General features: G+C 34.6%; 1 protein-coding gene across 1 annotated transcript in view; it reads left to right on the top strand.

The window, feature by feature from the left end:
* RAPH1 (Ras association (RalGDS/AF-6) and pleckstrin homology domains 1) overlaps positions 1-14,823 on the top strand; it is a 143,088-nt gene that overhangs the window by 52,743 nt on the left and 75,522 nt on the right. The window contains 3 exon segments of the mRNA XM_077154782.1: positions 5,121-5,240; positions 7,253-7,358; positions 8,187-8,692. Coding sequence (XP_077010897.1) covers positions 5,121-5,240; positions 7,253-7,358; positions 8,187-8,692 — 732 coding nt within the window.

The following is a 14,823-nucleotide window of genomic DNA, read 5'->3' as shown; positions in this document are numbered from 1 at the left end:
GTGTTAGAAAAAAAAAATAAAACAGTATGAAGGACAAAACGTAATCAGGTAGTCATTTAAGTAAAGACCTAAGTGAAACAAGGGAATGAACCATGTGGCACTCTGGGAGAAAGAGTTTTCCAGGTAGAGGTTACAGCATTGCAAAGGCTGCAATTGGAGTGCAGGCTGAGGTTGGAGCAAGTTTGTATGTTCCAAAGAACGGTAAACCAGGACAGTGTGGCTAGAGAGGCGGGGAGAAAGGAAGGGAGGAAAGGTCAGAGAGGTTCCTGAAAAGCCAGGATCATACAGGGTCTTGTCGACCTGCCAGCAACCTTAGATTTTATTCTGTATTCAATAAGTCTGCATTTTGGTGGAGAGTAAATCTTTTCCTTTATGGTAGGGTACGTTTACTTTTCTCAAGGCATAGTTTCCCTCAGGTGTGATGGAGTAGGGAATATAAGGGAAACTTCAACATATTTTCCCCAAAGTACCTAATCTAACAATTCTGGAATAGTTTAGTAGGATCCAGTCTGGTATGTATTATAGTTTCCTTGGGCCTACTTGGGCATTATTAAGGAAAGGCATCACATTAAAAGCTATCCATTTAAAAATAAGTTATTTTTAAATTGTTATAAAAGTTCTGTTTTCTTTTTCTTAATTATTTTCCCTTTTGATTGGAGGGACAGTTACTATCACCATTTCCGGTAAGGGCAGTAATTATGTTGTGTAAATCCAGGTTCCAGAATTTTGATTTAATTAGTAATAGGCATTTATTGATTTAATTAGTAATAGGCATTTATTGATTTATAGCAATTATAGCTAAGTTTTAGAATGTACAGCCTGTGGATGTCAAGGAATTGGCAAGCAAGAATCACTTTCTTCACCACATTTGCTGACCTTAAATTGTGAAAAATTGATAAAAAGACATTCTGTGAACGGCTTATTTGGTTTTTAGAGTAAACAGAAAATGATGCCATTTTGGAGGGGTGGGAGACTAAGAATCAATATCAATTTCTGGAGAATGGAGACTGCTGTTTTAGATTATAAATTATTTGAGAAATGTTCTAGTACCTAAATTTTTATTGAAAGAGTCTGAATAAGTTTAAGGCTTCTTAAGTTATTTTTTTAATAAAATAATTCATGTGGTGACAATTCATGAAAGAATAAGATTGCCACAGTTTCATGAATGGCAGATGTTGGGTATTGTCTGGGATGCTTCAAAATTTCCATGTATTTTATGGCTTTCTAAGTTTTCTAGGCATATTTTCCTCTACTTGAGTGTACAGTAGTTCAGATAAAAGCAAATCTATTAATGAAAATATTTAAATAGATTTTTTTTAACCCAAAGAACTATTTGGTTTGAATAGTGGGAAAAAGCCCACAAACATGTCAGATTTTGATGTGGACACAATTTTGTTTTATATGGCTTTATAATAATTAAAAATAACCCATCCATTTTGTGTTTTCTTTGTAAAATTATTTTCTGGTAGTATCATTTCTTCTGCTATAGTATCTTCCTTATGGGTAGTCAATTATAGTGTGCACTTATACACTAAATGCAGAATTTCAGTCCTTTTTTGTCAAATGAACTTTTGGTTTAAATGAAATCTTAGATGATTCCTGTACGTTAATTGAAATTAGAGGTATTATGTTAGAAGCACAGGTGTGGGTGAGGCCACCTTGTTATCCCCTTAGTCCTCCTCCTCCCACAGGAACATAAAGGGCTCACTAACCTCTCAGTATTCTTCATCTGTAAAATGGGAATATCTATGTATCCTGATGTTGGGTTCATAGGTGTCTACAATTAATGTTTTCTTCTTATCTTCTTTGGCTATAACTTTCTTAAATTATGTGTTATGATGCTCAAACATTACAGATTTCCTTGGTGATGAGCTATCAGGACAGATATTCTGACTACTGTGTGATCAAATATTTACTTCGGAGAATATGGTCATCGTAAATATAGTACTTTACACATTGTTGCCAAAAATAGTCATCAAAGTTACCAAAGCTACTTAACTTTCTCTGTCAAAAGTGGTAAGATGTATTCTGCTGGACAGCAGTACTAGAGGGCCAGTCATTCTAAATGTCCTTAGAGATATAAAAAGTAGCTGAGCGTAAGTATCACCATTGCAAAGCTGAATATTTTAGCTTCTGGGTTATTCCAGTATATTTAGTTTTGAAGATTAGAGAGGAAGAAGAATTTACTATTCCAGATTCTGTTGCTTATTGACCCTTATTATGAAGACTTAATGTTGTTTTCAAACTGTCAGCTATTATTTGAGTAATTAGGTTATCTGGCAGATGAAGTTTTTCTCTTCGCTAACATTTTATGTTTTTCATAGTAAATAATGAAGTATGATATCAAGTTTCTATTGGGTTTGATTTACAAAGTATTCAGTAATGAATAAAAATGCTAAAAATAATATTAATGTGAAAGCATCAGAAAACCCAAATCTCTTTAAGAGCCAAATTTAGGAATTGGAGAATTGGTAGATCCAAATTTCCATTGTCACATATGCCATTGTTATAAACGGTTAGAGTAAGGTTTAAGAGATGGGGATTACCTGATGTTCCCCGGTCTTTCTTGGTAAATGTTCCAGTTCCACATACCAGTCTTGGGGGAAGGTAATGAGGACCAGTCATTTTTCCTTTATAGAACAGTGAAGAAACTGAGGCATAGAGAAGAGGAATAATTTGCCTAAGATCCTATAGCCCTTTCATAGCAGGACCAAGAAGACTAGGAACTTGTTCTGACTTCCAGCCTTTTGAGAGGGAATCTGTACTTGCCACACCTGAGGGATGCCACTCCCCAGGCTGAATAGTGGCAGGCTAACTTCCTAATTCTAAATGCGATGGTCTAAGATTTTCACTACTCAGTTCTGAAGAGGATCTAATAAAAGATCTCGCACCCTTGCTGTTGATAGTCTTCCATCTCCCATACTGCCCACTACAGCCTACTCTTCTTTACCCTCTCTTGATGGTTATAGTTAAATCGTGCAGCATGTTTCCTTCTATTTATGTGTGTTTCCTGGTGCAGTTACAAAGGAGCAGAAAATAATAAATACCAAAAAAATAAAACAGAAGCAGGGGTTATCTGTTTAGAGATATCAATAGGTTGTGATCCTATCCTGTATTAAACTTAACAAATTATTTACCTTGAATGATTAAATGGACATAGATATGATTTTCAACATCTTTAGAGCTTAGTTCAGTGTGATCTTGCAACATTATTTTATAGTCCCTTATTCACAAAATTTAATATAGTGAAATAAGTCTTTAAAATTTAATGTCATGACCCATCATCAAATAATTAGATTTTTCCTTATATGTCTCATAACCAGATTTAAGGATCACAGATCCTTAATAAATATTGTTGATTTCTGTATTGGAGATGTAAGATGCACACCATCAAGTTCTTAATCAAGAGTAAGGTTGTCTTTACCTAATGGGATGCCCATGTACCACGTAACGTCTAAGGAATTGTTTAAACCAGCTAATGGGTTATATTCCCAATATTGCCCAGATCCCATTGGAACAAAATTTGTGGTTTAGGAATGCATAGAGAGTATGTCATGTGACATTTGATGATAATGTTTTATCCCTGAGAAAGTTAATAGGTGTTACTGAATTAGAAGGAAACGGGTTTCTGATGAAATACATTTGAAATGTGCTGGGTTAAGCAACACTGAGCTTTACTGAGAATTTCTCAGAGCCTTTAATATTGAAATGTTTTATATTATTCTTTTAAAATTTCCCAGTAGAGCATCTAGTCAGTCATTGATCTTATTTTGTTTGGTGTAATCTTTGTCTCCCATTTTCGCAAAATAATGTGCAAATTCCATGTCCTGTTTCATTTTTTTATTATTAATGGGAAGAAGGAAAACATCTCTTCTTTCAAGGGATTTTTATTTGAAAAGTCACCAAAAATGGAGATTTTGTATGTGAATTAAAAACTTTCAATTCTGTTTTCTCAGATTCTATGGGAGCCAATCAGAAAGTAAGGTGGAGAAAGAGGACAGATGGGGTAGAAAGTGAGTATAGGATGGTAGGAGGGTCTAATGCAACAGGCCAAACTAGATTAAATAATTTAGAGCAAACTAGATTAGATATTTTGTCTTTTCTCTTAAATGCTTGTTGGACAAAGGTTTTCCAACCTTTGCCTCTATCTCTTTAATTACATATTTGTTTGTATTGTAACAATTTTATAGGATGTAAAAAATCGTAACTTACTGCATTCAAGTCTTCTGAAATGGTTTCACTGGTGTTTGGGGTACTATAGGTTCTAATTAGTGGAGAGAATTTTGCTTCCATTATATCCTCTGCTGATGTTTTAATTATTGTTCCTTGTGATTTTTGGATCATAATCTGATACCCAAAAGGTACCACAAAGTTCTCTTTCTTCACAATTTTCTAAAAACTTGAGACTTTATTTCTCATTTCTGTTCACTGCTCAACACGGTCTCCATTAATGGCTTCTAATTTCCTTTTATAATGTAATCTCTAGTTTTGAAGGTTTGATTCTAGAAAGTTGTAGTATATTATATCAGAACATAAACTGCATAATTTTTTAAGTTACACCTGTGTTTTAGTTTGCAAGCTGCTGGAATGCAATACACCAGAACTGAAATGGATTTTAAAAAGGGGAATTTATTAAGTTGCAAATTTATAGTTCTTAAGGCACCAGCAAGAGGTTACTTTCACTCAATAAAGGCCGATGAAGTTCGGGGCTTCTCTCTCAGCTGGGAGGGCGCATGGTGATGTCTGCTAGCTTTCTTTCCCAGCTTCTTGTTTCATGACACTCTCCTGGAGGTATTTTCTTTCTTCAACTCCAAAGGTCTCTGGCTCTGTGGATTCTGTAGATTCTGGTTGCTCTCAAGCTTTTTCCACAATGGTTCCCTCTTAAAGAGTTCCAGTAAACAACCCCACCTTGAATGAGTGGCCACACATCTGCATGGAAACCATCTAATCAAAGCTTACCACCCACAGTTTGGGTGGGCCACATCTCCATGGAAACACTAAAAAAGATTCCCCTCAGTGATATTGATGAGGATTAAAGGACGTGGTTTTTCCGGGGTACATAGTTGCTTCAAATTGGCACAACCTGTAACTATCATTCTACACAAATTTCTGAATTTCAGATGGAACAACTTTCAGATGAAGAAATTGACCATGGTGCTGAAGAAGATAGTGACAAGGAAGATCAGGATCTGGATAAGATGTTTGGAGCCTGGCTTGGGGAGCTAGACAAACTCACTCAGGTCAGAAGTAGTAATTGAAAAGGTGGTTGAGGATTTGAAGTCATCATTGTGTGCTAAAATTTTAATATGTAGAGATAAATGTGAGTTAAATTAAAAAAAAAAAAAATGCCAGAAAGGAAAAAATGTACTAAACATTAAGACAGACTTGGACAATAGTAATTTTGCCTTACCTGTTATCTTCTGTGATTAAGAAGAAACTAAAAAAAAAATAATAATGGCAGGTTCTGTTCATTTAGAGGTGTTACTTAATAATCTGTTTCATAGATTTGAGATTGCTAGCTTAAAAAATCTTGATGTTTAAAATTTAGCGAATCTTATTTCATTACTAAGTACATTTGAATTTACTTAATAAAAAATAATTGCCTCTCATGCAAATATTTTCTCTCATGATTCTAGAATACTGACAAAATTTTGTTCAGGCTGCATTTTAAAACAGTGGCAAAGCTTTTTCATTTTGTTTGATTGGACCTTAGGTTTTTTGGTTTTGTTTTGTTTTTGTTCTTTATGACCTTGTCCTCTAAATCTTATAAATTGTCATCTAAACTTACAAAGTGTCATTTGTGCGCTTATATTACATATTCAATGTTAATGGGATTTTAAGCTTTAGGTTAAATTAGGTTTAAGTGACTGGTGAACCTTCTGGGAATAGTTTGTAAACATTTCTGTGTATGTGCGTTTTCCAAGAAAGGATTCATAGCTTTTGTCAAATTCTTAATGACCCTGAAAAGGTTAGAAACCTCCCTCCTAGATTATGAATTTCTTAATATACAAGGCATATTTCTTACTGTCCCGCTTGTTGCCCAGCACCATGGACACACCAGATAAGAATAAACATTTTACTTGAACTGGTAAATAGATTAACTTTAATTTGCCCTCAGAATATTTTCAAGCTATTTTAACGAATACATTACCTATCTGTTATTCTGTTTCTGCTGAGAGAGTAGGATTGGGGCTTAAATTGCAACAGAAGGAATAGGTTTGAGGTTAAAGAAGAATTTCCTTTTATATGAAATTTTGAAATAAGGTGCTAAAGAGATTGTGAATCTCCTTCATTTGATGTCTTTAAAATTAAGATGGGCACTATCTGTATGAATTCATTTTAATAGTATCTTAAGGCAAAATAATAAAATGGTATTCTAATCTAATCCTTGAGTCTATAAATAGAATGCCCTACATTCTTTTTTTATTTGAAATTGGTTTGATACTTAATTACAGATAGATTTTAAAGTTTTGAAAGACCAATCCTAATATTTGCAAATTTGCTTAAATAAATACTAAATAACTACTGACCCTTTCCCTGAATTTCTCTGTTGTAAACATTTTAATTTCCTTACTGTAGAAAGATTAGAGAGAAAAAAGTATCATTAAAAACTGATGAGGTAGGGAGGAAGGAAAGAAAGAAAGAAAAATATACTGGTAAGGTAACCTACAAGTCACCCTACTCCTGACATACAGTATAATTCTAGCCTTGTCTCAGAAAGAGCTTGGCAGTTTATTTGGGTTACAGGTTGCTACCATCTTGATAAAGCTGAAAAGAACAAAGATATTCCTTCATTTTTTTTTTAAAGCTGTAGCAGCTTACCACATAATTTTTATTCTCAAAATTTATGAGACCAAACTATACCATACCTTATTTTAAGGGTGTTTCATTCCAAGAATGAGGCTATGCTGGACCAAAACCAAACCCCTTTGAGGAAAGAGGTATATATACAATAGCACTCTCTGTGCGGTTCCTTTCTATCTCTTATCATACTATATTCATGTCCATATCTCTAGCTTATTTTTAGTGAATTTATGTAAAGTGGTTATATGCCTTAAAAGTAAACATACATCTAAAAATTGAAATAACTATAATTAAAATAACGTGAGCTAATTATATTTTTCCTTTTTACTCAGAAGAACTTTGGTTTTATTAACTATTGTGTGACAGTTTACTTAATCATAAAACAAACTTTACTCATATTTTTGTATAATCGAAGCCTAAATTTAATATGTTAACCTTTTGTTTAAAGAGTTTGGATTCTGACAAACCCATGGCACCAGTAAAAAGATCTCCTCTTCGCCAGGAAACGAACATGGCTAATTTTTCTTACCGCTTCTCCATATACAACTTAAATGGTAAGATGTAATTGCCAACAGAATATAAAATAGTATGTATATAATGTAAAAGCTGTCCTTAGGTGAACCCCACAACAAACTTAATGACATTTTTATTTTTTTCATTTGGTTTAAATTCCAGTGAAATCTCTTCAGAGTCATTTAAAAATCTGTTCCTCTGTTTTTTTTTTTTACATGGGCAGGCACCAGGAAGCGAACCCGGGTCCTCTGGCATGGCAGGCAAGCATTCTTGCCTGCTGAGCCACCGTGGCCCGCCCCCTCTGGTCTTTTTTTTAATGTGTTCTGGCCAACTGGTTAGTATTTGGAATTGATATTCCAATTCATAGTTTTTCCATGCCTTAAACATTTTTAAAAAAAATATTTCTATTGACAAATCTTCACACACACACAGTCCACACATGATGCACAATCAGTGGCTCACAACATCATCACTCAGTCATGCATTCATGATCATCCTCAGAAATGCCTTACACCTTTTATCCCTTAGCTATTTCAATACAAATATCTCTATAGGGCAGTGACCATATTAACAACTCATTACAGGCTCTGGTAGAAAGTTGCATTGGGGATGTGGTTAAAACCATGCAACAATATAAAATTTTTGCATTCTTTTTGTCTTTCAACTTGTCATTTTATTCTCCTGTGATTACTACATATCTTTTCAAATGGCCTATTTACTTTTAAAAATTTATCTTAGGTATTAAAATAAAGAGACTTAGAAATACTTTGATTGGCTTTATATTAATGGGGTGAAATCTTTTGCTTCTTCCCCTGCATTGACTAAGAAATTCTAATATTTCTGAAAATATCGTGTGTTGTTCCTTGCAGAAGCTCTTAATCAGGGAGAGACTGTGGATCTGGATGCCCTGATGGCTGACCTTTGCTCTATAGAACAGGAGCTCAGCAGTATTGGTTCAGGAAATAGTAAACGTCAAATCACAGAAACAAAAATTACTCAGAAATTACCTGCTAGCCGACATACTTCAAAGCCTGGCACCTTGAAAGGATTGTCTTCTTCATCTAATAGGATAACTAAACCTTCACATGCCAACTACTCTCTGGATGACATCACTGCACAGTTAGAACAGGCCTCTTTGAGTATGGATGAGGCTGCTCAGCAATCAGTACTGGAAGATTCTAAGCCCTTAGTAACAAATCAACACAGAAGAACAGCATCAGCAGGCACAGTGAGTGATGCTGAAGTACGCTCCATTAGTAACTCCTCTCGTTCCAGCATCACTTCTGCAGCTTCTAGCATGGACTCTTTGGACATCGATAAAGTAACACGCCCTCAGGAACTGGATTTGACACATCAGCGGCAACCACTTACTGAGGTACATAGATTGAACTTTTTCCCCTGATATTTTAGTGTTTGATCCTTTTTAAGACGGAAGTGATATTTTTAAATGTAGTTTTAATTGACTTTAAAATTTGTGAAAGATGCCTTTGAACTAAGTTTTAGAGTAACACTACAGAAGGAATATATATTACCACCTAAGGCAATGTCACAAAGATGATTAAAAAGAGATATAGTTTCTTCTTTTTTATTATTCTGATTCTTCAGAAGTCCTTGAATGAATGTCATTCATTTCACTTGATTAGAATTTTTTAATGTGATTTCTGTTTTATGACATTTTGCAAAGTCATCATAGTTAAGTCGATAGTAATTGCTTTTAAATGTATGCTTGCTTTAAAATAACAACCTAAAAAGAAAAATACTCAACACTGATACCCGTGTTGTAGTCCTCCAAGATTTTAGTTTTCAGCAGGTTCTAATAATCTTCAGGTTTCATGTGGAAAGAGCCTCTGGGCTTGGAATCAGAAAACTTGATTCCAAGTCTTTTCTTTACTATTCACTTCCTGAGTGACCCTAAATGAGTCCTTCAACCTTTCTGAATGTCAGTTTCTCCTAAGTAGAATGGAGTTAATGCTTTGTCTACCTTCCTCATCAGGTGGTTCGGAGAATGAAAAGAAATGTTATATATGTTAAGAGATTTAAAGGTGAAGTTTTTCTAAGTTTGGCAGGAGAGGGTAGCAGCAAGAAAGAAGAAAATCAATGGGGACAAAATAAAGCAAGCCTTTCCAATCAGCTTGTATTTACAATGCTTTTTTATATAGGGTAAAATAATCTATTTATGGATAATCAGTGTTTTAAATTTTGTAAAACATTAAGGGATTGCAGGGAAATTTAAAATTTATTCCTGTTGATATAATCAATTTTTCCCCATACATTTAATTATTTTGATTAACTTCTATTAGTAACTCTTGGTACTTGCTTATGTACCTAGCTTTGTTCTAGGTTTGTGGAGCACAAAGAAGTATAAATTATGGTGTTTTGGAGATAAACTTAAATTTTATTGCTTATGAAGGGAGTTAGCAAACTCTATCACTCTGAAGAGTAGAATTTCATATCTTTAAAATGAAACTTACCTAAGGGATATATATTCTATAAAGAACTTGAAAGCTGATTTCTGCCTTATGCTACCTATTTAGCATCAGCTATATCATACTATAATTAGTATATGTCATTTTATGTCTTTTTGATTTTCCTGTTGGAATATAAGCAGTATTTTATCAGGGATGTGTTTTCTTGGTAATTCTGTGTTTTGTATGTTGATATTTAATAATATAAGTCTATAGAGTAAGAGGTCAGTTGACTACAAGGTTTGGTGACTAAACTAGGAATAAAGTATGGAAGGGGAAGAAAGTTGTGTATTCGACTGCTTTCTCTTGCCTTGCCGACAGGCATAAAAGAGTGGTCTGACAAACCTGGACCTGCTTCAATATGTTTGTTTCTGTATCTAGTCTGTTCTGATTCAAATAATGAAAACTGAAGCAAGCTTACTAGATGTCAAATGCATGTATCAAATTGTCCTTAAAATCAAATACAAATATTAAATATTTTGATTTGGTTAAATGGAATTTAAAGAGTCTGTTAGACTTAGTTCTGTGAGACTTGTTATTAAAGCGCACACACACATACACACTATATCCTGCTCCCAGAGGTAAGCACTTTCTACTCTTTTAGATGATTCTTAAGGGATTTGCCTCCATATACTTAAATGCATAATCGTGCTGCTATTTCTTGATTTTTCAGTATTATTTTCTACTGACTTTTTACTCTGAAATATTAAATGTGGCTCTTTTTAGACAATACTCCCTACCTAGACCCTCATCCTCCCAATATACTTTGGTTGGATTGATAATCAGTGTTTATTCTGATTATGTACATAGCAATTGAGTGTTCTATTCTGTATACATTTATTACATTTCCTTTTTAGAACATCATTTTGTTTTTTATAGATTTTTTAAATACATATTTTTCTATATAATTATTACCATTTTAATTTTGGCCTTCCCCCAGTTAATTAATCTCTCAGTTGACTCAGACAAATTAAGTATCTTATTAATTACATCATCATGAAAATTTTTCTGTCTTTTGTAGTCTTTACTTCAGGATTATAACTTTTCTGTCAGCCTGGTGAGCTTTTCCAGAGAGGATTATCCAATTCTCTGCATGGAGTGTAACTGCCTGGCTGCCTGTGCTTTAGCAGCCCATTTGGTAAAGAAGGCTTGGGATGTGGGGTACTCCTCAGTGTTCTCTAGGTGAACTTTCATTTAATCCTTCTAGGTTAGGGTTTCTCATCCATCACCACTATTAAAAGCATTTTGTGCCAGTTGATTCTTTGTTGTGGGAGGCTGTCCTGTGCATTGTAGGATGTATGGCAGCATCCCTGGCCTTTATGTACTCGATGCCATTAGCACATCACTTTACTCCAGTTGTGACAACTAAAAATGTCTCCAGACAGTACAGCATACTTCCTTTGAGGTCAGCTCACCTTCATTTGAGAATCACTGCTCTAGATAGAAAGGGCTAACAACAGTCCTTCGCCCCCTTTTCATGGGAAAATGACCTTGGGTTTTCCTTCTGGAATTTCTTCCTGGAAACATACTGGATTAAGTTAAATATAGAAAATTACCATTGTTTATTGTTAGGTTGTTTATTGTAAAATTGACCCCTGACTGATGAGTGCATGTGGACCACCAGGTCTGTGAGTGAGCTATGGAATATAAACCTGGGAAAAAAACAGAGACTTTTTGACTTTCTGGTTTTTGATGTACCTCTTATGAGCGTGAATATGTCACTTGACAGGCCGTGGACCTGGGCTCATCAGCTATTACAAGGTACTACTGGTTCCTGTGGAGCATGAAGTTTCCTTAAACCAGTGCGATTTCTGCACTTACCCACATAGGGAGTAAGTTCGTTCTCTTACAATGAGTTACCACTTCTGGATCCAAATTGGCCTCTGGGGTGCTGTATGAGTCCCTCTGAAGATGACATCTTTGATGCTCATATTGCCTTTGTTCTTCTGCTGGAGTGAACCTGGTATCACATTATGATAATCATTTGGGTTCTGTGAGCATGAATGTCAATTTGAACCTGAGATCACTGCTGGTGGGAAGGAGGGAATCTCTGAGGGTTATTTGCTTCTTAAATGTACTTTTAACCAGTTCCTCTGCTTTTAGTTCCACTTTCACTTCAGCTACGTGTGGAGCCTTTTGAGGTTCTACAATATAAATCAAGTTCTACTTTCTTCCAGTGCTGGCTTAGCAGTTAGCTTTTCTTTGGTCTGTTAAGAGCTGACTACTCAGCCATATGCTTTCTAGCTTCATTGTTGTCATTATTTTCTTGTGATGTTGCCTTTTTTTTAAATCCCTTTATTTTTATTTTATTGGGAATTGGAGATGGAGTGGAACTACCTCATTGACCATTATTCTTAGTCTCCTTTGTTAATATCTTTTCAAGTCTATAACCTCTTGACCTTGAAGGTGCAACCCTGATGAAGAGGGTACTATAGGCGTCTGGTAGGTATACACCTGGGGTGCTGTTAAACATCCAGAAATGCACAGGACAACCCCAACAACAAAGAAGTATGTGGCCCAAAATGTCAATAGTGCCAAGGTTGAACATTCCTGCTCTAAAACTAGACGGCATCTGTCAGTCATTGTCAGTGAGGTGGCAGTTATGATATGGTTGTGTGAAGGCACTATAATAATGGTTCTGTTGACACTTTCTGATAAATATAAAAAGGTACCATCATCAAATCATCTTAAATCCACAGAAATATAGGTATCTCCAGTCAACACATCTCCCTTGAACTCCAGGCTCACATACCTAACTGCCTGGTTAATCTATTTGGATGTCTAATAGGTGACCAAAATTTAACTGGTCCAAAACTGAACCCTCATTTTCTCTCCAAACTTGTTCCTTCCCAAATAGGGAAGTTTAATATTTTCTCCTTTCGTCCCAGTCCCCCAAGGGGACTTTGCAAATACTTTGTTATTTAATTCTCTGCACATATTGCTCTGGGAATATCGGCATCACACTAACTTGTGTAAAACAGTGAGATCCACTCCCTATTTAAGATTCCATGTAATTATGGTGTTCAAATAAACTGACCATACAAATTAAATTAGATAATGTGCTACCAAAAATATAAATTTTGCACCAAATAAAATCCCTTCCTTTGATTTCACAAAGAAGTTGAAGTTTTAAAGATGAACCATATCACCTTTTATCCTTGATTCTGATTTACCTTAGTCCTATCCAGATCAGCTTCATTCATATCTCTAGTTGAAGTCTGATACCTTTTTCAGCTTTTAAATTAGTTGCTTTATGGGGTAATACAAACTTTCACAGCTTCACAGCTCTAACTTTGAGTCTCAAGCATCAACACAATTACCCAAAGTTCAAAGAAACAACCAGGTTATGCACAAATAGCTCAGCATCTCAGAATTTAGAAATAACAGTCACAACTTTGGAATAGACGTGACTGCTGTAAGAATTTACAATCTAGGAACCTTTACAGTAGGCCCCCAACCTGATAGCCCATGCTCTTGACTTCAGCAAGCCATCATCATTTTGATCTAGATTTTTGGAATAGCCTTCCAGTTGGCCTTCCTATGTTCACCTTTCCCTTTATAGTCTTATCAGCCATACTGCAACCTGAGTAGTCCTATATACAAAAAACAAACTCAAAATAGATGAAAGTCCTAAATATAAGAGCCAGAACCATAAAAATCACAGAAGAAAATGAGGGAAGCATCTCTTTAACCTTATGTTAGGCAATTTTTTCTTGGATTTTATGCCCTAAGCACAAGCAACAAAAGAAAAAAACAGATAAATGGTTACTAATCCTCTCTTTTTTTTCTTCATCAGTCTGGCTAAAGGCTTTTCAATCTTATTTGATCTTTTCAAAGAACTGACTTTTCTTGGTTCTCTCTCTCTCTCTCTCTCTTTTTTTTAGTTCTCCACATCATTTATCTCTGTTTTAATCTTTATTGTACTTTGTTTACTTTGGGTTTAATTTGCTCTTTTTTCCCTGGTTCTTCCAGTTTTGATGTTAGGACTGTGGTTTGAAATATTTTTTTAATGTAAACATTCACAGCTATAAATTTCCTTCTCACCATTGCCATAAGTTTTGGTATGTTGTATTTTCATTTTCGTTTGTCTCACTCGTATTTCCCTTGTGATTTTCCTCTTTAATCCAGTGGTAGTTTAAGAGTACAGTATTTAATTTCCAAATTTTGTGATTTTTTTTTTCCATTTTTTCCCCTTAGTTATTGGTTCTAGTTTTATTGTGTTGTGGTCGGAGAAGAAACATTGTATGATTTCAGTATTTTTTATTTTACTGAGTCTTGTTTTTTGACCTAACATATGTTCTATCCTAGAGAATGATCCATGTGCATTTAAGGAGAATATATATTGTGCTGCTGTTGGGTGAAGTCTTCTATATATGTCTATTAGGTGTAGGTTGTTTAGAGTGTCAATAGAGTCTTCTATTTGCTTATTGATCTTCTATCTAGATGTTCTCCTCATTATTGATAAAATGGTGTATTGAAGTCTCCTACAATTAATGTAGAACTGTCACTTTCTCCTTTTATATCTGTTAATATTTGTTTAACAGGTATTTTGGGACTTTGCCATTAGGTATATGTATTTATAAATGTTATGTCTTGTTTAACTGACTCCTTCATTAGTCTATTATGATTGTCTTTGACTCTTGTAACAGTATCTGACTTAAAGTCTATTTTATCTGGTTTCAGTATCGCTACACCAACTCTTTTTGGTTACTACTTGCATGGTATATATTTTTTCCATCCTTTCTCTTCCAACCTACCTTTGAGTTTAAGGTGAGTCTCTTATAAACAGCATATAGTTTTGTCATACTTTTTTATCCATTTGACCAGTGCTTGCCTTTTCACTGGAGAGTTTAATCCATTTACATTTAAATCACTGTGATAATAAAGGACTTTCTTCTGCCATTTTGCTATTTAGTCTTTGTAATTCTTATAGTTGACTCTCAATTCTCAATTCTTCTTTTAATACCTATTTTCATATATATATTTTTTGTGTTATATCATATTGAGACCCTTCTCATTTCTATCTCATTATTTATACATT

This window comes from Tamandua tetradactyla, chromosome 3, assembly GCF_023851605.1.
Source record: "Tamandua tetradactyla isolate mTamTet1 chromosome 3, mTamTet1.pri, whole genome shotgun sequence".
Taxonomy (NCBI): Eukaryota; Metazoa; Chordata; class Mammalia; order Pilosa; family Myrmecophagidae; genus Tamandua; species Tamandua tetradactyla.
The sequence above is the reverse complement of the archived record's forward strand: the minus strand, read 5'-3'. Positions and strand labels throughout refer to the sequence as shown.